This window comes from Vidua chalybeata, chromosome 7, assembly GCF_026979565.1.
Source record: "Vidua chalybeata isolate OUT-0048 chromosome 7, bVidCha1 merged haplotype, whole genome shotgun sequence".
Taxonomy (NCBI): Eukaryota; Metazoa; Chordata; class Aves; order Passeriformes; family Viduidae; genus Vidua; species Vidua chalybeata.
In genome coordinates this window covers 11,918,633-11,940,559 of record NC_071536.1, presented here as the reverse complement: position 1 = coordinate 11,940,559, position 21,927 = coordinate 11,918,633, and the positions used below count along the sequence as shown (strand labels likewise).

Below are 21,927 nucleotides of genomic sequence, written 5' to 3'. Positions count from 1 at the left end.
GGCCAACATTTATATAAATCTCTTGGGGCAGAAAAAAGGATACAAAATAGAATGCTTAACCTATTGACTCTATGAACTATTTCAGCTGAAATGCCAAGAATGAATTATACAAGTATCACTACCACAGTAGCATTCTCTTATGACTCAAATTCAGGGGTGGGGCTTTACAGAGCCTGGGTGTGAGCGTAATGTCCAAAATGTCTGCACTGGCCTCACACCACTTTTAAAACTGTGGCAGAGGTTTTACTTTCCTGAATAACTAGAAGCTGTTCATGGAGAAGGACACCACAGGAAAAAAAATTACCCAAACAACTCCTGCTCTGCCCCCAAACAAAAGAAAAAACATGCTGAAATCTGCATGGGATTTTCACCAGAGTTTTATCACAGTGAAACAACCTTCAGTGTAAGGAGAAACTTGTGTGCTACTTTTGCAGAAACTTACATGAGTAAGTATTTGTGTACAGATGTACAGCTCCTTTGGCTTCATGCAAGTCCTAGCAAGATCAAAGTCTTAAGTACATCATGATCTGCAAGCTCTAAGGTAGAAGAAAGGGAGAACTGGGAAGGGACTGTATTCTAGTCTGTTCTTTTAAACCAGGCCTGCTTGTATTTACATTGAGGGCAATGGATTTGTGAAGCTCAGCACAAGTATTATATTTATAAACCTTGGGGTTTTTACCCAGAAATATTGCCTCCCAAAAGGTGGATAAAAGTAAACGTTACATTTACTCTGCTTCAATGTTGTGAGGCACGACTACGGACGCTCTGTAAGCTAAGTGAGAAAGGGATGTGATTTTGACTCCCTTCCCAGCACACTGTAACTATGTCTGCTTTTCAAACACGCAAATGAAATCCTCCTGTTTTAGCAGTTTACGTGCAAATATTATCCAAGGCAACTCTGCAGGGCTTACTTGTTCAACTTTTTCCTTGTATTTCTAGTGCATCACTCAAAGACCCCTGAAGCTACAGTTGCTTCATAGTTACTCTGTTTGTTGCTGCCCATAGGTAAACCAAATACAAGATACCAAATAGAGCCACTGCAATCCTGTTTTAAAACACAAGGGACTTGCCCAGGCGCAATGGCTCTATGAGCACACCACCTTCTCAACTGCAATATTTAGACTGCATGAGGTTTATACTGTTTGGTCACTAACCCTTCATGCATTAGGTTATTAATCTATGTTTTCCAGAATAAAACTCAGTGATTTTGCAAAACAATTCCAATTGCTATTGAACTAAGTTTTCAATTTGGCATAGGCATTTAGTGGCACTAAATACTGGTGGAAGATGCAGGAATAAAGAGTGGAACAATTTATAACAGAGTGAATTGATCCAATTATTTTCCTGCCTTAAAATGCATATGCTCATAAACATTTGATTTTGGGCACTTCCAGTAAATATCACACTTGGAACAGCAGACATCTACCATGAATAAAACTCCTGTTGCAGTTCTTCATTCTTAAACTTGCAAAAGACAAACACATGATTTGTAAAATCCTGCACTTGTAAAACTGACTTAAATAATAAATTTCAAGCTACACAGTGAATATGCAGAGCTTCAATTGATTTACTGAGCTGTATTTTGGGAATTACTGTAGTTTACCTTTGAGCACTCAGGCACCAGGGAAAAGAATTCGTGACATTACTTTCTACTGCAACTCAATTTTAAAACCCTGTGCTTCTATTAAGGACTAAGGAAAATATTAATCACCAAGACAGAGATTCATACTGACATGCAAATCCTCAAGCCCAATGAGCGACACGGATGTTAACAACAAATATAAGGTAAAACGACTCAAAAAACAGGCACCTGGGCAGTGCAACAGGTAAGGAACTGTGTCCTGTAAGGAGAGACAGAGCAAAAGAAATTCTATGGTAAGATGATCTCTTCACAGTCTGCCTGCTGGGAGTCACAGAAGCTCTCCTGACCTACCTCATATCCTAATTACCTTTAGGTCCTTTACTGCTCCTGAAAGGGTGAAAAGGCTCTAGGTCTAGCCAAGGATATGGAGAAGACTCACTCAAGCACATGGAATGCAGTTAAAAGGAGACATACTTTCATAGGAAAAAGTAATCTACTCTTTTTAGGTCCTGCACTTTCAGGAATTGCTTTAAGTATTATAGGCACAAGATGTTTTGGCAGAAAATTATTTCTAAAGGGCATGTTTCTTCAATGGTTGCATTTCATACAGCAGCAATCATCCCAAAGTGCTGCTTTCCACAGCATCAGTGGGCACAGGAATTACAAAGGAATAAGAGAACTCTAGCTGACAAAACAGTCTCTCTGCAAAAATGTAAAAATGCTTCTCATCAAGCAAGATTCAGATTAGTCCTATCAATATCTGTCTGTGTACTTAACTTCATGCACAGAGTCAATACATAATAAAGTTCAGTATGTGAACAGTGTTGGAAAGAGTAGAAATTAAAAATGTATGCAAATATAATTTTGGTTTGCACTGTACTGTTACTTGAACCTACCTTTTCCTTGATATTTACAGGAGAATTGATTTCTGCCATCTTTATTCAGAGGAGAGTAGTGTCTCTGAAATGAGAAAAAAAATCAAAGAGATTAATTTGGAGGTTTTAGTCCCAACCTGTCAAGGCTACACCTGTCATGACTAATTGTATATGCTTACCTGTAAGCATTAGAGAAAATGAGAACACAATGTCCTGCACAGCAGTGCTCAATCCTGCCAAAAGGTAAAGCTAGTGTAAATTACCTACCTTTCCCAGATTAGTTCTGCAAGCACATCTAAAAATGCCTTATAGCTATGAATCTGGATAAAAGGCATATCACACTTCTCCCAGCCATGTCTCCCATACCCTGTTCTGAGGCTATAAAGAGCAGGAGTACCTTAGATGAACTCAACAGCTCCTGTTTTCTCATTCACCAGCATCCTCAGTTTTTGCCAAAAGACTTTATCAATTAATGCAGTCGTAGAAAGCAGCTAAATGTGCCAAGAGGTTGGGCTGACAAGTGCAGCACGGCTGTTTGTTGTTTGTTTTTAATTCATAACTAATTCAGAGGATTTAGTCACACAGCTCCTACTGAAACTAACAGGGTCTGTAGATTTAAATCTCTAAGTCTTCTCTGAAAACTTGGGCACATGAATGGAATTTGCATATGATTAAGAAATCCTGCAATATGCTTTCTATTTCCAGTTATGTGGCTGGGTAATTGAGAGACACTCTACCACATGATGAAGAGTTAAACACAGGGGAAAAAGGTCCCATTGCCTGTTCCTGCTACCGTCAAAACTAACTGCCTGAAACTTCACTAAGGAACAGAGCTGAATCTTCACATTTTAAAATTAAATCACACACAAACAAAGACTCAGTCAAATGAAATACAAGCTTGGTTTGGTCACTCTCTTTAATTGTACTCTACACTGATAAAAAGGTATAGATGTATGAAAACTAACCCCTAAGTTCATTTTAAGTTTTTAAGTTGGAACATCTCCTTTCTCCCATTTGAGAACTAATATGTATTCCAAAAATTCTTCTAAATCTCTTTTAATGCTCTTGAAGAATCCTCCCTCAACTTCTGCTTTGAAACACAGAAGTTTAGTAGAGTTCAAACTCCAGAAATTAAGCACTTCTCTTGCAGTATTCACTGACAACTTTAAAATCTTATAATTAATTTCTGTATGCATCCATTTTTTAACTAAAGAGATGAGAGTTGAGGAAGCATATGTGGAAGAGATAACAGGATGAAGAAAAAGAAGTTCATTTGAGTTTTGGTCTGATGAGGAGCCAAAAGACAAAAGTAACCATTTCCATTGCCAGCTATTAAAAAGACATGCTTGAAATAAGTAAGGTTGCTCGTGCCATCTCCATCTTACTACACCATGAACAGATGCTCTATTAGAACTCAAATACCTTTTACCTATATTAAGTCAGTGGCTCAAATGCTTAGCCAAGACTCACTATGTTTGATAAGCCTTCCTGGCAGCTGAGCCACTGTGTCACTGGGAAGGCCTTACTGTCTGCTGGTATATCAGAGAGGAAGGTTGCCCTTCCTGCCCCTCCTTACATCAAGAATGAAAGAGCTGAAATTAGTTTCTTTGTCAAGCCCACCCAAAGGCTAGAAGCAGAATTAAAAACATCTGGACAGAGCAGGCAGGAAGATCACTCTGAAAGTAAGTTCAGGGCAAGTCCATTTCCAATATTTAGTGTGCTCCAATAACAAAAGAAAGGTGTTGAGAAATGCTTGTAGCCTGTAGTCCCTAGACAACTTTTTTTTTAATGTACTGCTTGTCTTTTGCTGTCAGTTATTTCTCATGACGAAGGGGCAAAGAACATGAGATATAGATAATAAATTTTCCCATGCAGGCTGGAAAAGTCAGCTCTGAAGTTACTCTAAATCTTCATCTCCCTTGCTGCTTCTCATAAAAGCATGGCTTCTATCTAGTGACATCAAACCCATGCTGGATGGGTGCTATTCTCTGTTCAAGAGGTAACTGTATGGTAAGGAATAGTTAAGGAATTCAACTGGTGTGCTGTTGTATCTAGTACAGAGCAGATTTTGTAATGTTAGAGACAACTGATCAATGCACTCTTGCATACTGATTCAAATATACTTAATCCGATCCAGCACCTCATAACAACATTAACAAAGAAAGTTAATCTGTTCCTGAAGAACCAAACACACAACACAGAAACAAGCTCACTAAGAGAGCTAACAAGCTCTTCTGGCCTTAAATCTAGATATAAATTAATCTATAAAAACCACTAAGTAATGGGAAAAGATCTTTGTGACTTTAAATCCTCAGGTTCTTTTTCAACATATATGTTATCAATTTTGTACCAAAATTGATAACATATATGTTATCAATTTTGTACCAAAATTGTACATTTTAAAACTGCATCTTGTATGAGGCAAATAAATCCAAATAATGATATTTTGTGGAAGCCTCATGCCTCTCAAGTAAGGTTTCTTCAAAGATACTGGCTAAATAATTATTGAAATTTAAATTAGTTTTGCTGATTAAACCCTACTACTTAACCAATTCTTTGTGGCAATGCTCTGACTTGATTTAAAACCAGACATAAAAACTTCATTCAACACCTTGCCAGAATTTGATGTGTCTCTGCTGTACACTGCAGATGTTACTATGATTATAGTCTTCCATCAATAAATGTGGTGCTGATTCAGCTAGCTTACAACTGCAAGCTATTTCAAACAGACCTGGCATGCTACACGAAACATACCCTCTGCTTCTTTCTTCCTTTCTCTTTTTTCTTTCCCTTTTAAGATAAAGAAGTAAGAGGATACCAGCTTTTTCAAATGGACCAATTTCTCTACACTTCACACACTTCATTAATATGCAGTGTGAAGATGTCAAAATGAAGATGCTAAAACTGAGTTGGAGCTATTTTTCATTCACCTTCTCCAAGGACAGATAATTGAAATAACATTTATAAAACTCTTGCTCATTTCTATAACTCAGTCCAGCACTGCTTGTTACAGAAAATACAGATGATACATTAAAAAGAAAATGTCAATGCTGCACTAATTTTTAAAAGCATCATCCTTTATGGCTATACTTAATAGCTAACAAATTTAAATTTCTCATTGTAGCACCAACTGATTTATTGACTAGTGTAACTAGTGTTCTTTCCCTGGTGTTATTTTAATCTCAGTATTTAGCAATTACTTAGTTTCTGATCCTGTGGTGAAAGACTACAGCACATCCATAATTTTATGAACAAAATAGTCCCACTGAAGTTTACAAGCTTTATCTCCAGGCTTGGACCTAAGTTTGAGCTGCTACATTCTCATCCTCAGTTCTTCAGCAAAGCTTCTTTCTGTGAGAGTTCTGGGACATCAAAATAGGACTCTCAGCTGAACCCAAAAGGCACCTAAAGCCAGTGGAGAACAGTACTTTACATGCTACCAACAACATGCATACAAAAGAATGTTTGAAGATTTCTGACAGAAGACTTTCTGCACTGGCCAAGATTAAATTAATACAAGTACTAAATTTAAAACACAGAAAACATACTGTGTATGAGAGATTCTGAACTTGAATGTCAGCTTACATGCTTTGTCTTTCTCCACCATCTCCTGCTTACATTTCTGCTCCTGAAATGTCACTGCAAATCATCCCGAAAGACGTCCAAGAAAAAGAAATTAATGAAAAAAAAAAACCCAACAAATTACAAAATCCCTTATATAAATGGGTCATTAATTTCTGATGCAAGTTTCCAAACGCACTACCTGTAACAAGAGATCACTCTCAGTTTCTCATTACGTGTTACCTCAAATACTGACAGGGTGTTTTTTCTAAAGTTGTTACACACATCCAAATGAGACATTTCACTTGCCTTGTAAAATGAAGCTTTTCAATAGCATTCAAAGGAATGCTGCAGAGAAGACTGAACTACTTTTGGCAGAGTTTTACTTCTCTCCCCTACCAAATGAAGCAATTTGTATTAGTCTACGCAGGTTTAAGCTATCACAAACCTGAACCAGGGCATCCACAGTGCTGGCACATACTCTGTCCTGCTGACCTTAATTGTAAGCAGAAATGTCCAGCAGGCAGACAGTTACAGGACCGGCCTTTAACCACTGCAGAAAAATATGTCAGAGCTCAACTGACAGCCTGAAGTATGTGGCTGCTTGCTCAGCCTTTACAGAAATTCCCTTTCTGTCTCCAAGCAGCAGTGAAACCCCACTGCTGCTATGTTAAGCTTCCAAAGAATGCCCACCACCTTCCCACTGATACCAGCATCAGAGGTGTTTGGCCCACAGACCTTCCAGCCAGCCAGACCCTCAGGTAAAGCTGACAAACACTCCATTCTATATAGCATTGTAGATGAGGGGGGGATTGCCTGCATCTCAAGCATCAAAGAATCACAACAACAGCTCTGTGTCATGCCACTGCTGCAAAACCTGACGCATTTAAATCTCACACTTCAAAACACTGTCAGATGCTCCCCACTCCTAACAACAACAACAAAAAAATCTCCTTGCAAATACAAAGAGAGGAAAAGTAGTATATGAAAGCATAAAGGTTGCCAGAAAGATACAATTTGTGAAAACACTCTGTCACAGTAAAGTGTGTCAGAGTAGAGACTGTGTGTAACACCTGCTCCACCACTTCTGACATCTGAAAATGCACCTTTGGGAAGGGCGACCAGAAAACTCCCCATTTAACAGCACCTAATGATCTGGTGTTGGGAGGATTTCCCATCTGTAGGCTTACGGATGAATGCTTTCCTACACCCCAAAAAAGGTCATAGTTCCTCCTCTGCCCACTGCAACTGTTTCCTTTTCTAAGGAAATACTACCCCAGCAAACCAAGAATTCCAGGTCTAACTGACTTGACCATTGCCAATGCTTCTCTAATCCCAGTCACTGAGTGAGCTTTGTCTATTAAAAGAGAAACTAGAGTTCACAATTTTGTCACTCAATTTTTTTCATGAAGTAGAACATCAGAATATGAATTTAAATTATTTTCTATTTTTAATTACAGATCATTTTCTCATTTCCAAATAGTTCAGTCTAAACCCCCCAGCTCCTAAAAGCTAGACAGGTATGGACAGAACAAAGGAATCACAATTTTAGAGAAATGTCAAAAAATAAGAAAAAAAAAAAAAGCTAAGTACCTGTACTGGTTTTGGCTGGGATTTAGTTAATTTTCTTCACAGTAGCTATAGCACAGGGATGTTGTAGATACTGCCAGCATTTCTTACACAGCATCAAGACCTTTTCTGCCTCTCCCTCCACCCCAGTAGCAAGGAGCCTGAGGGGCACAAGAAATTGGGAGGGGACAGAGCCGGGACAGCTGAGCAAAGGGATATTCCGTATCATATGATGTCAGGCTCAGCATACAAAGCTCTGCCACTCAAAGCTCACTCCCATGGGGAGGCAGTGAATGAGCAGCTGGGTGGTGCTTAGTTGCTGGCTGGGATTAAACCATGACAGTATCTAATGAGATTGTAGCAGCTTGCACTATGCTTTCATCTTCTCTATTTCTACCTTCTCTACAGAATTACATCTCATTTTCAAATGAGATTCCTATCCATCCATATATATTATATTACACTGTCTTGCCTGCAGACTTCCACACGCCCCACGTAAAAGCAAAACCAGAAGAATCAGAAACACATGGCCTGCATTTCACATTTGACTTTGTTTCTCGTTATAAAGAAATGCTACTAGGGAACTGCACATGAAGCCTGAGATGAACACAATTTTTCTGATGCAGTTTTAAGCTAATATTGCTGCACCAGAAAGACTGAAAAAACTCTGAAAGTGAGATTCCAAAATTCAAGCATTTCAGAAAGGAATTATTTTGGCTTTCACTCAGATTTAAATAGAAAAAAAAATTAATTAGGTCAAATGGGCAAACATCAGCATGCCACTGTTTGTGAAACTACAAGAAATACCAGGATTCAGACATTTGTTTTCAGTATCTTGAGATTAGCAAAGGGTATGATTTTCTATTTGCTGTAGTCTCATGTCTAAAGGCAAACATAATAATTATATGCATAAACATAACCAGAGTCAGGACATATGAACAAGTATCCTCACAGCTGTCCTTTTAGCCTTTTGTTTTACTAGGAATGAACATACCTAGTAAAACCAACATAAAATGTTACAAATACAGAACTGGTGTTTTCCAGTACTATTCTATATCATTCTAATGACTGCATGTAGAAATTGTCTATCCACACCATCATTTGGTATTTCCTGGTTTTACGGAAGTTTGAGATTAGCCACTTCAGACTAATTAAGCACCCTGGATAAGTTTCATGATATCTGAGGCCTTCAAAATCCTTTCCTTTAAATGCCTGCATAAACACATGTATGGAAGTGCACAAACATTCCAGAATATTCGTCATTTGCAGAGTCCAGTCCCACTACTGTCCCTGGTCACGCTTGTCTCAATCACAGAATGCAGCTGTTGCCTCTGCATTCTCCCTCCTGCTCAGCTATGCAGCCAGACTCTCTACTGGTCACCACACTGTGCCTGAAACCCATTGGCTGCAGATCTGGAAACAGGATGCAGGAAATAAAGCATCTCACTGATTCCACATGTAGCTCTGGATTCCTACAGAAAGAGGCTTATGCTCCCCCATTGTTTATCACCTCCTCCTGAGGATTTCTGAAATGCCTGACTACACAGTTTGAGGAAGAAACAGGTCTCAGATCTACACCTTTGCAGGCTGCTCACTTGGAAATGGGCAGTAAGGGGTAAAGATTTGGAAAATATGCAGTGGCACACCAGGAACTGAGTTATGCTATTTAGCACTATAAAGTCCATATCTGAGAGACCACAGACCTATCTGCTAAAAAGAAAAAAGGGACAAAGATGAGGGTGGGATATGTGAGGAAGGACAGACCTTAGCACCTGGGTCAGTGTCCTTCTGTCTCCTATCTTCCTCAGATTTCTGCCAAGGGCAGGAATGGCTCTAAGCAGGTATCATAGACACACTGCCGTGTCCAGTCAGTGTTGTAACAAAATGGTTAGGCATCAGTAAGTTTTGTACCTCACTGTGATAAAACCCATTGCTCTTTGACCTTGTTATGCTCTCCCCTTCCTAAGCAGAGATGGTACCATTCATGCAACCCAGGAAGAACCTGTGCTTCTCCCCTCTTGTCAGCTGACTTGCTTCTCTTTCTCAGTTCCAGTGTGTGAGAAGCCAGAACACTGCTTATGTGGGCTGCATAGGCATTTGTGTTTTCACAGAGATATGGTGTGTGAGGGATCCTCAGGTCCCCCCTGCACTTGGTGCTGCAGCTCCACTGTATGAGAATCCTGCAGAGGAAGGCTCTAGCCCTTAACAAGGTCACATTAAGAGAGGGTCAAAAGAAAGCTACTGACTGGCATCTTCCCCAAACTCCATTAATATTTCATCCAAACAGTTTACAAGTATTCAGTGATATAACCATATCTTTTAATACTGACATCACAAAATATTCTGGATGTATTTTCTATCACTGGTCACCCTCGGTTACAAGCGAGGGTGCTAGCAAACCCTCTTCCTGTACACTCTTTGAATGCTGGGTCTGTCCTATCAAAGCAAAGCTCTTCTTTTACACAAGTTTCAGTGTGGCTTCTCCAGAGACTGGTGTCACTGTACGAGCTGGTGTTTGCTCATGACAAGTGACTGACACCCTCTAACAGTGACCACCAGCTACCACCTCAGAGACCTGGAAGTGTAACAACCTGCTACCTCTGTAGAATATAGCTTGGGCTGAGAAGGATCCAAACCAGTACTTTATATTAAGGTCATTAATGCCATCCTGCATCTGAGCAACGGAGATCAATTTAAAAAGCACATTAAGAAAGGTCAGCTGTGCATTATTTACAGCAACTTACTGGAATGAAGAACAGAGCTGCAGGAGGGGGCACATGCAAATCCTGTGTAGAGCTATGTTTCCATGTCTCAACAGACAGGTACCAGTGCAAAGTAAACACTCTGTAACTGCTGACATACACACACACACACACACACACACACACATATATATGTGTGTGTGTGTGTATAGGCAGGCACATAGACATACAAAGAATGAATAAAATGCTTTATGAAATAATCATACTTTTAAGTAAAATAAATTAAAAAATAAACTAAGTACCATTATTTTTTAAAAAATAGCATTCATTCTAAATATTGAAAAACTTCCCCAAAACACATGTGACAGTACACTTCTTAAACAAAAGCTAGGAATTCTAATTTTTAAAAAATGTCAAATTTCTGGAAGGGAGTGTTGTGGCACAGCAGCAAGCTTTTCCATGAAAGGATATTTTACAGGATAGAAGAGCTATTTCCCAGTCAACATTCAAGGGACTTAGGCACAACCTCTGAAAATTCCTCCCATCCTCTTTCCATACTGATTAGTAGCCAAACACTTATTTTCAAGCCAGATCCTTTCTAAAACCACACAATTTGCCATGTGAAGCAGAGTCAGTAATCTAAAGCCAACGTTTTCTCACCTAAACTGATGTACATATCACATGTCTGAACTCCCTATCCAGCTGGTTTTGTCATCTGAACAACTATCAAATATACTGCTAGAAGTCTATGAGTGGTCAAATGCACAAGTAATTCTAAACTGAGGTGACAGCACTTCCTATTGCTCTTCTTTTTGACCCATCCAATTTATACCACTCATTTACCAAAGAACGAAACACTCAGCAACACCAACTCTACTCCACATTAAGAAGCTCCAGTGAACTACAAAAGTACCAAAAGGCTGAAATAGTATAAGGCAGAAAGTCTCCCAACAATTTTCATTTCAGGGTAGGAAATTATCAACTCATTAAAATCTTGGGAATTGTGGAAAAAATGAGGAGTCCTGTTCTATAAATGTTTATATAAAGAACATGAAACAGCTCAAATAGAAGAGACAGAAACAACTCATCTCAGCAGCCCAGTAACAAGAGAATGTCTCCAGCCTACAGACACCAAAGTGCCTGTTCCAAACCTGCCTGCTGCTACACTAGAAGAGCTCTTTAACCCCTAGGCCTTTCTTAAAAGAAGAGGATTTTCTCTAAAGAGCTTTCTTATTTCCCTCAAACACATCTATTAGCCTCCTGGAACCGGGTAAGAGCCAGCAAAGGCATATTCCCCATTCCAGAGCTCCAAAGGTAGGAAATCCAGCACCACTCCATAACTACCACAACTACCCAGTGGCTGCTCAGGATAAAATATCCACTCACTGGCTTCTGATGCTCCCCACTTCAGGGACTGCACACAGGGGCTCTATACCCTCCCCACTCTGCAGGAGAATGTTGCTGAAAGCCTAGAGCCTGTGTTCTGCTGGCTGGCATCCTAGAGGAAATCTGCAGAGCATCACTATGAGTCAGCATAATCTGAATTCCTGGTTTTACTATGGATATCATACTAGTAGGGCTGAGCCCAATTGACAATAGATGAATTCAGCTACACGGTCAGTAAAATGGTTCTCTCTGATAGGCAGGAGGGAGGGATGGGGGTTCTGAAAAAAAATTTCAGACTGAGAAAACTCACTTTCCACAGTAAGACTTGCCAAAATAAACATTAGCCTCTTGCTCCTCCTCAAGGGCCTCAAAATATCTTCCTAAACATACAGATATAGAGCAGTGAAATAGCAAAAAACAATCCACTCAAATTCTACATCTGCATGACCCTCCTGCAAAACAACAAAAAAGGTTAACTTTCAGTTTTTACAAACGAGGTATTATCTTCCAAGCTGCTCTTGCCAGGGACTTGAGCTATTAAGCAATTTACACTGGCTCCTATTTCAGCTCAGAATGGGATGCCAAGAGACAGCATCGGCTCATTTGCTTTTGTGGTTGCCCAAATGTGGACTGCTACAAGAGCACAGCATGGGAATGCTAACAGGGAAGGATGTAAAGTGGAGCACTGCGTGCCTCAATCATAGTGTTTTCTCTATAAAGTAAGAGCAGAAGTAAAAAAGTGAATGTCAGGAAGTGTTCAAATTCACACATGTTTTGGACATCAAGAAATAAATTATCACAATGAATCAAACTTTTACCAGCAGACTGGAAGAGTATAGTAAATTTTCAATGTTGGAATAAACCTCAAGTTCAAAGATATTATGATTTCTGGAGCTATTCTGATTTCAGCCTTCTTTCTATTAAGTATTCAAAGTCCACATCACCTTTCTTTCTTGCTCAGACATCTCTGAAGAGCCAGTTTACTGTTGTTAGATGTGCAAGGCTGACTCTCAGCAAATATAATCCTTTGAATTCAAAGAACTACATGGACTTGAACCATCTACTTGCTGGTCCCACAGGAGCCTCCCCAGCTGCAGACAGAGAAGGAGAAGTCATCAGAGCTGCCCTGACCAAGCACACAAAGAAGCACCACAGTCATGATAAACTGGCAAGTTTACAGTGGCCTTGGGGAAAGGAAGCACTTTACCAGAGCTCTGAAAGCACTGCCTGAATAAAGGGATTCTGAAGAGAACTGATAAGGCCAGGTGCTCAACTGGAGGCAGGACAGACCTGAAGAAGCCTTAGTGTGGTGAGACCTCAGGTAAGTAACGTATATTTGAAGTATAGGTAAGCATACTTTATGAGTCAGTGAGGTTATGTATATGCTTGAAGGTAAACACCTGATTTAAATGTGGCAAAGTAGTCTGAATCTTCTGAAACCAAACACTGAAATTAAATGCAGTCTTTCATTTTCCATAACCAAGTCACCTCATATAGCTCCTTTGAAGAAGATGTAAATTTTTCCTTGAACAGTATTTAAATTACTATATATTATATACATATGTACACACACAAAATATATGTACATAAAAGCTCTAACAAATGTTTATGAGTTTCTCTAGTAAAATCACCTGATGTATATCCACAATGAACAGACACAGGCCCATCAGTATTCCCATATTTTTTGTCTCTACAGTACCTGTAGAGTCAGACACTACACTGTCACCACCACTGAGATTTTGATACTCTCAGATTTACAACAAATACTAGTCTTCCTCTCCTCCCCCACCTCCCTACTGCCAAGGAAAACATTGATTTTCTGATATTAACAAAAGGTATTCCTGGAAACAACAACAAAAGCACATAAATAAGTTAACCCATAATTGCTTATTGTTCATACAGTCCTTCATCCTAATTGCTATTACACATGAATAAGCAGCTATTAGAGCATTCACTGGACTTTGAACTGCACTTTTTAGAGGTAAAACCCAAAAGAAACCCATTATTTTTTTCAACTGAAACCCACACTACCCAGCTACATCAACATTAATTGCAAAAATACAGTTAATCAATGCAGACTGCATACTGCCAAAAATATGAAAAAGCACCTTAACCAGTCCCCCCTTTCCATACCCTCCCGAACAGTCAGGAGATAATCTCAAAAAACTTTTCTGCTTCTGAAGGTCAATAGCATATGAAGTGTTGCTGACATGCATGAACTGAGGTCCCTGTTTAGACAGGTATATTAATGTTTTGGATTTTTTTTTAATTACAGGTTTCTTACCTGGAAAAGGGCAACCCAGAGACAAAGTTTTTTGACTAGCTGCAACATCTGGATAGTAAATGAAGTAACTTTATCAACAGAATGAAATGAAGATTATTTATTGAGGAACATTTTCAAGGAAATAGAAGTATGTCTTATTTTAAGGTACTTTTCTCAAAGACAGGTGAACTCAGTTACGCTGTATAGCACAGATACACATTCTACAGCATCTTTCAGCTCATCTGTTTGTGTCTATTTACTGTTAAGTGATCTATCTTTGGCATGCCAGAATCCATGAAATGATAAATCCTGTGGACAAACCTTTACTTTACATCTGTCCAGAATTTCTGAAGATGAACCTTTAACACAGCTTTGGAGGATAAGATAAAATACTACTTGCTTCAGAGAATTCAGTGTTCAAGAGTTAAGCTCTAACTTGTAGTTACCTAGGTTACTAGTTACCACTGCAGGCCCTACCAGCTGAAACACTCTGTGCTAAAGGATGCCAAACCCACTTTACTTGGGCAAACATGGATACCAGCAGTTTTCAGACACTCTACTGGGGAGGGGCTACAGGCTTGGCTTTTGTGAGAACCTGCCAGAAGTTTTCCCTCATGTCCGATAGAGTCAATGCCAGTCAGCTTCAAGATGCACCTGCCACTGGCCAAGGTCAATCCCATCAGCAACCACAGCAGTGCCCCTGGAGTAACAGTTAAGAAGGGCGGGGTGAAAAAAGCTGCACAGCAGCAATTGCAGGTGGAGGGAGGACTAAGAAAGAATATGTGAAAGGAGCAGCTCTGCAGACACCAACCTCAGTAGAGGAGGGACAGGAGGTGCTCCAGGCACCAGAGCTGAGATTCCCCTGCAGCCTGTGGTGCAGCCCATGGTGAGGCAGCTGTGCCCCTGCAGCTGATGGGGGTCCACAGGGATGCAGAGATCCACCAGCAGACCATGAAGGACACCACACTGTAGCAAGTGGATGCCTGAAGGAGGCTGTATTCCTGCGGGAAGCCCTCACTGGAACAAGCTCCTGGCAGTGACCTGTGGACCCTTGGAAAGAGGAGCCCATGCTAGAGCAAGTTTGCTGGTAGGACTTGTGATGCTGCAGGGGGCTCATGCTGGAGTAGGCTGTGCCTGAAGGACTGCACCCCATGGGAAGGGACCCTTGCTGGTGCAGGGTACAGGAATCCACATTGGTGCACTTTGTAAAGAACTATAGCTCATGGAAAGGCCCCATACTGGAGAACTTCACGGAGGGCTGTCTTCCATGGCAGGGACCCCACACTAGAGCAGGGGAAGAGTGTGGGGAGTCCTTCCCCTGAGGAGGAAGGATCAGCAGATGCAATGTGTAATGAACTGACCATGACCTGCATTACCCATGCACCAGCACTGCTCTGGAGAGGAGTTAAAGAACTCGAGAATAAAGTTAAGCCTGAGAAGAAGGGAGGGCTGGGGGGAAGGAGTTTTAAAATTTTGGGTTTTTTTCTCATCATCTTACTCTTATTGACTGATAATAAATTAAGCTAATTTATCCAAGTCTAGTCTGTTTTGTCTGGGATGATAATGGCTGAGTGATCTGTTCCTGTCCTCTCAACCCACAAGTCTTTTATATTTTCTCTCTCCTACCCAGCTGAGGACAGGAGGGACAGAGAGGCTTTGGTGGGCACCTGGTATCCAGCCAGGGTCAATGCACCACAAGCACACAAAAAAGCATGTTTTGTATAGGAACCTCAAAATTGCTTTAACTGCTAAGTCTCTCTTCTCACTGCTGTTAATTAGCAACATTACAACAGCACTGACAAGCTCTTATATATTGCATGTAGGTGCTATCAAAAATCCAGTGCTGGTTAACAGAGTTACCACACTGAGCAAGCCAAAGTCTCAGCAAGTCAAACTCCCAGTATCTCAACGTGCTCTAATCAGCCTGTCAGCAGTAAGAACTGCCAGACAATAAACTGAGCTAGCTAGGAATTTCCCAATCAAGTGGGTTTTGTTGGGGCTCGGTGAAGCTACTTCAGCATAGTCAAAACATTTCTTGAACACCAGCTAAGCAAGGGTTCCCCAACAACTAACTGAATTCCCTGTTAGCCAGCTATCCTTTCCCAAAAAGCCCAAATCACAGCAAAACTTGGGATAAGCAAAGTTCAGCTTAACAAAGCAGGAAGCTACTGTGGCTTGTGCAGACACAGAAGAGCTGATCACAGCATTTATTATCAAGTAAAGCGCGGTATCAGTCACGCCTTTCCTTCATTATTCTACAACCTCACCAAGTAAAGGCAGAGGTGACTCTTGAACAGCTAGTCCCTTACAAAGTGTCTGACTGTATTTTCATGAAGCCATTCACAAAGTTATCATCTTCATTCATAACGAGCAGTTCTGGCAGTCACTCATACAGATTTCTTACTGTAGACAAAAGCACAGTCAGAGCTGCCACAAATTCACATCTCCAATTTAGCCACACACCAAAACAAGCAGGGCTGGCTCTGCAGGCAGCAGACATGAGCTGTGACTGGATTCTGTCGTTAACAGAGCTCTGTCACAGGCATGCACAGAACCAAGGACTTTGGATGAAGAGAGCTGGATTTATAGTTACTCAATATTTGGACTCTCCAATAATGGAGGAAAAAAAAAAGACCCATGTATGAGACACAATTTACATAGGATGAGATTCAGCTCCATTGGCTGTCTTCCTTAAACATGAAATTTACTTGCCAATAATATTGACATAAGTAGGATTTTTCCAAGACCTGAGCTTTCTCTGTCACTATTTTTACAGGGGTTCTGCTCATTGACTGAGATCAGACAGTCTTGCCACCTTGCTCATAATCAGAGCACAGCAAAGAGGGAAAGCTTTGGCTCTTTTTAAACTGCCTGAACTGTGCAGTTGGAGAAAAATACAAGAACTCTTCACCACTTTATCCCCACATACACCTTGCTTTTGGACAGGGCACAAATTACTGCCTTGATCCTCCCTTCTAGCAAAATACACACTCCATCCTCATGGCCTCAGAGAACATTTCTTCCTTTGCTGTCGAAAACAAAGATTTCCATAATTCTTCCAACCTGTACCAACTGCCTGCTCCATAGAGGGAACAAAAAATGGAAGTAATCACTGGCAAAGAAAAACTACCTGCTCCAATCATGAACCTTTACAGCTGAACTATTTCAAAACATACTGGAGGGGGGCAATTCTATTTTGCCTTCACTGTGGGCTGCCATTTATGAATATGTTCACTCTTCTCCAGTATACAAGGAAAGTTTCATTCAAGTCAGTGCTTCAATGTTAAAAAGGCATGAGAAATTGCATAGAACTTTTTACGAAGGCACTGGAGTCTCAGTTTCACTGTGCTTACTGAATCATCAACCAAATCCCATAATGTCATCTCTCTCCTGGAATGACAGCATTGACTGACAAACCTACTAAGATGTTTGGAGATGGCTGCCTTGAACTCTGACATTCAGACCAGTCTCACTGCTACCCATTTGTGTATGCTTTGTGATGCTTTTCACTACCAGGAACAAATACTTATCTCTCTTCATATTAACAAGTGGAATAAAGAAGGGCCACCAGTAACAGAGCAGGCCAAACACCCTAAAAATAAAGGATCAATTCAAGAACTTGAGAGACTCCTTTAATCTCAATTATTTTCTCTAAAAAATCAGTGAAAGCTCAACTTGCTTTCAGTTTCAGACTTTGATATTGATCAAAGTAATCAGTGAGCTCTAATCTGAATTACATGAACTCTTTGCATAACACAGCTGCCAGTTATTTTTCACTGACAGCAGCATACACAACCAAAAGTAAGGTGTTGCAGGGAAGAACAGGGCCATTCACTGATTTTTTTCCAGAAGTGAACTAAGATTTCATTCCTACTTCAAATCTTTTATTTTTTAGTTTTTCCATTTCTTAGGATAACCCCATAAATCTAATTCTTAATGTTTCAATTTTGAAAGCATTTTATCGGTCCAGTCTCATGATAAGTAAGACTCAGAGAGTTGATTATTTTAAGGCACAGAATTACATACTTATACAGACAGTAACAAGATGCACCTATAGGCAATTAGAGAATTACCCATTTCTGACACAGGTCTGATATTCACAGTGGGTAAAATTTCTCCAGAACTGTTTTTGCAGGACAGAGTCAGCTTGAATATGCAAACCCTATTCAGACAAGCACTTAAGTGCTACTGAATTTCCTGAAACAATTTTTACACACTTTTCAGTGAAAAATGAACTTCAGCAAATTCTTAAGTCTTTTAGAACTGTTTCAGAAGTGTGCATGATTCTAAAGAAAATGTCACATCTGCATGTACAAGAAAACATTTTTAATCAAGAATCTTTTCTTAAGATCTTACAATAGGATTTTGTTCTTGTGATAATTCCTTTTTCAGTACTACATTAAAAAGTAAGTGAAAAAACCAGTATGATTTGGGGTTGTGGTGGGTCTGACTGGGATGGAGTTAACTTTCTTCACAGCAGCCCATATAGTGCCATGTTCTGGCTCTGTGGCTACAACAGTGCTGACAACACACCAGTGTTTTGGCTATTGCTGAGCTGTGCTTGCACAGTATCAAGGCCACCTCTGTTTCCCACTACACCCCCACAGCCAGGCTGAGGGTGGGCAAGAGGCTGGGACAGCTGACTCAAGAGTGACCAGAGGGATATTTCATGTGATGTATCCTCAAGTTCACAAATAAAAATTGGAATAAAGGAGGAAGAGGATATTTTTGCTTTCAAGCAAGTTTTTTGGCTGTTGTTTGGAGACTGGCTGGGTATCAGTCCGCCATCACCTGGTGTGTCGTCTCCCTTGCTCTGCTTGTTTTTCACCACTCGAGCCCCTGAGCTTTTCTTCACCTATTAAATGGTCTTTTAACTCAACTCAGGAGTTGTCCTTTGTTCTCCCTATTTTTGCCTCTATCCCCTGTGGAGAGCTGCTGCAGGGAATGAGTTAGGAGCTGTGTGGGTCCTTGGCTGCTGGCCAGGGTGAACCCACCACAGCAAGTCAAATTGAAAATCCATCCCAGATTGGTCTATTCTCTTCTCAGATTCTGATCTAGAACTTGCTCCAGTATTCAATGCCTACAAAAACTTTATTTTTCTAGATACTTGTAGGGCACTTTACCTCCATATATCTAAGCTGAGTATAATGCTCATCCCAACTCTACAGTCTGAGGAAGGATTTGTTATTCTCATTCTGCTGAGGGGTAAAGAAGTGGAAGGGACTACAGGAAAAGATTTTCAGAGTTGACTGAAAATTTTGGCCTCATTTGCAGAAAGAACATTTACACACAGCCATCTTTTAGTAGCAACCTGAAGGCTTTTCAGAGCTGAAAAACAATCCCTTTGCAAGTTTAAGATCTTTACTGACCTCCCTATTACTACCCCTACAAGTACAGGATTCACAAATATTGATCTTCCAATGACAAGCCAGCAAGTTTCCTTATTCTCAGAGCCACAAGGTCATTCTGGTGTGGAAGACCAAGTGCAGCTGAAAAACCAGCATCTTTCCCAGAAATCATTGCTTCTGAGAAATCCCTGTGCTGTGTAACACTGCTGTCAAGGGTGGAGATGCTTCCAAGATATCTCGTTCTCTAGGCAGCCCATCTGCTTCTGACAGCTCAACTTCTGGTCAGCAACTGACCCAATGAGTCACTCTGCTTGTACTATACAGAGCTCAGAGCCAGACAAGCAATATTTCATCATGTACTTGGCCACACTTGTGATCAGCAGATGCCTAAGAACCACTTTGGGCACGTATCTTTTTCTTCTTTCCTTTGAGGAAGTCACACAGCTCACCACTACCAAGTTTAGTATGCTGAATTAACTACCAGATTGATTCTATTCAGCCACTCCCTGTGAGCTTTCCACTAACAAAAGCTTTGAAAGTTTGCCATATGGCAATTCTGTGTAAAAAGACTGAAGCAAAAAGGAAATTCTTAAGAAACAGCATAACTACCACAACCAAAGAAACAGGGTGCATGAAGTGAATAATGTGCAAATGAAATTACTTCTTCCATCTACTTATTATAATGCCTGAGTATTTCAGAAACTTCAATACATAATCTCATTTATCATTCTGACACCCATGCTTAAGTGCAGGAGTATTGTTATCTCATCTTACAAATTTAAAATTGAGGAATTAAGCTATTCAGCAATGATTTCTCAGGAAGCCATTAATAAGGGACACAATCCAGATGTCCTAAGCTGCAAGGAAACTGGAGAACCTTATAGACATTTGAAAAAAATTATCATCTCTATTAGAATTACACAGAAGGATGAGGTCCTTCACCCACATGTTAGATTCAGGCTTGCAACAGACTTAGCTTATGATTTTTAACATGCTGGACACAGAGAAACTGCCTCATTTGGACAAAATGGCAAAAGGAATAACTTGATATGTTCAAACAAATATTTTCTTCAAAACAAGTGACAAAAACCAAGGAGTTTAGACCACCTCTAAAATTAGGCAATTGCAGAGCCCCCATTTCTCAGTTTTGTAGTCTATATATGTATCTATTTTTTTTTTAAACTTACTACAATGCTACCCTTTCCCACTACCCTCTGAACATGACTTTGGACTATACTTACTGTGATACAACTTCAGAATACCAGTTCAGCAGAACTTTCAGTTGCAAACTATGCTACATCTTCACAGTCATTCAAACAATTACAAAAGATGAGGAGATGGTGAGAAGAAGTAGTAGGACCACATAGCATAAGCTGATCAACTTCCTGACACAGAGGAAGAAGATGAAGGAGATAAATTTATATGGAATGGTGAATAATAGACTCTGGAGAAAAAATTGCCCCATCCCTGAGAGTGTTCAGGGCCAGGCTGGATGGGGCTCTCAGTAACCTGGTCTAGTGTAAGGTGTCCCTGGCCACAGCAGGAGGCTTGGAACAAGAGGATCTTCAAGGTGAATTCCAACAAGCCACTCTACGATTTCCATATGATTCAAGTTCCAAGATGTTCACATAGACTGCACTGCTCTGGTGAAAGCAGCCCCCAAGTCCTTGGCTTCTTGTTCCTGCACTGACAGACCTGTAAGTAAAGAACCTTCCTATCTGAATGATAGCAAAGAGAGATAGAAAATATCTTACCACTGCAAATTACTCCAGTTTCTGTTCTTATTTTTCTGTCTTCTCCAATAGACTGTATCTCCTGCAAAAGTAGCTGGAAGTTAAAAAAAAAAACAAAAACAAGTTCTTAATTTGTTTCTTCATTTACTTTACTGTCTTCTTACAGAAGACTTTTGTGAAAAAAACTTCACTCATTCCTTTACTGCTGTGGTCAGCACGTGGGGTGCCCTTACCTGTTTTACAGGGCTTATCTTTTTTAAGGGCCTGTCTTCACTGCCATGAAAGCTTAGGCAATCAGCTAAGCTTTGTTGTTAGTCCCATTCCTGCCCACACATACAATTCCCCCCTGAAACAAACCCAGTTTTAAAGCACGTATTTTAATCTCAAATTAGCACATGGGATGTGCAAAAAGATAAACTAAAGCAATGAAAACTATTTTGTCATTAATGCAAGAGCCATTGGCGCATGTCACAGTAACATAGCAGTTACTAATCAAATCCCTTTGAGCAGCACTAGTGCAGTTTCACTGTGGTCATTCTCCAGAAACATTATCATCTCAAGAATACTAACTCAGATGAAACAAAGGGAAACCCAAAGGGTGACACCAGCACTTTGTTCGCAATACAAGGCCTTTGCTGATTTACATATAAATTTCAGGGGAATTGTCCCCACAATTAAAGACACACAACCACATGGAAAACTGAGTGCCTGTTTACATCTGTACATGGATGAATGGAAACTGACCTCCCAATTTCATTAGTGCAGGGAAGTAGTGAAGTTTTGTATTCTCTTGTGCAGTTGTGATGACAAGGCAGACATGGTCTATGGTTAACCATGCATGCCAGACAGAAATTATTCCTCTTTGGCAGCTATTAAGTGAGTTGCGCACTGGTCCTTGTTTGCTTTGG

General features: G+C 40.2%; 1 protein-coding gene across 8 annotated transcripts in view; it reads right to left on the bottom strand.

The window, feature by feature from the left end:
* The window catches only part of SPATS2L (spermatogenesis associated serine rich 2 like), a 79,158-nt gene that overhangs the window by 39,990 nt on the left and 17,241 nt on the right, over positions 1-21,927 (bottom strand). For 4 of the 8 annotated variants that reach the window (XM_053947917.1, XM_053947924.1, XM_053947918.1 and 1 more), the window contains exons 2-3: positions 21,041-21,113; positions 2,479-2,542 (exon numbers count right to left, since the gene is read on the bottom strand). In XM_053947917.1, the coding sequence (XP_053803892.1) occupies positions 2,479-2,517 (39 nt within the window). In that variant the 5' untranslated portion in view covers positions 2,518-2,542; positions 21,041-21,113. Of the gene's footprint in view, positions 1-2,478; positions 2,543-2,636; positions 2,659-21,040; positions 21,114-21,927 lie in introns of those variants that run through there. The other 4 variants (XM_053947921.1, XM_053947922.1, XM_053947920.1 and 1 more) reach the window with 3 other exon arrangements.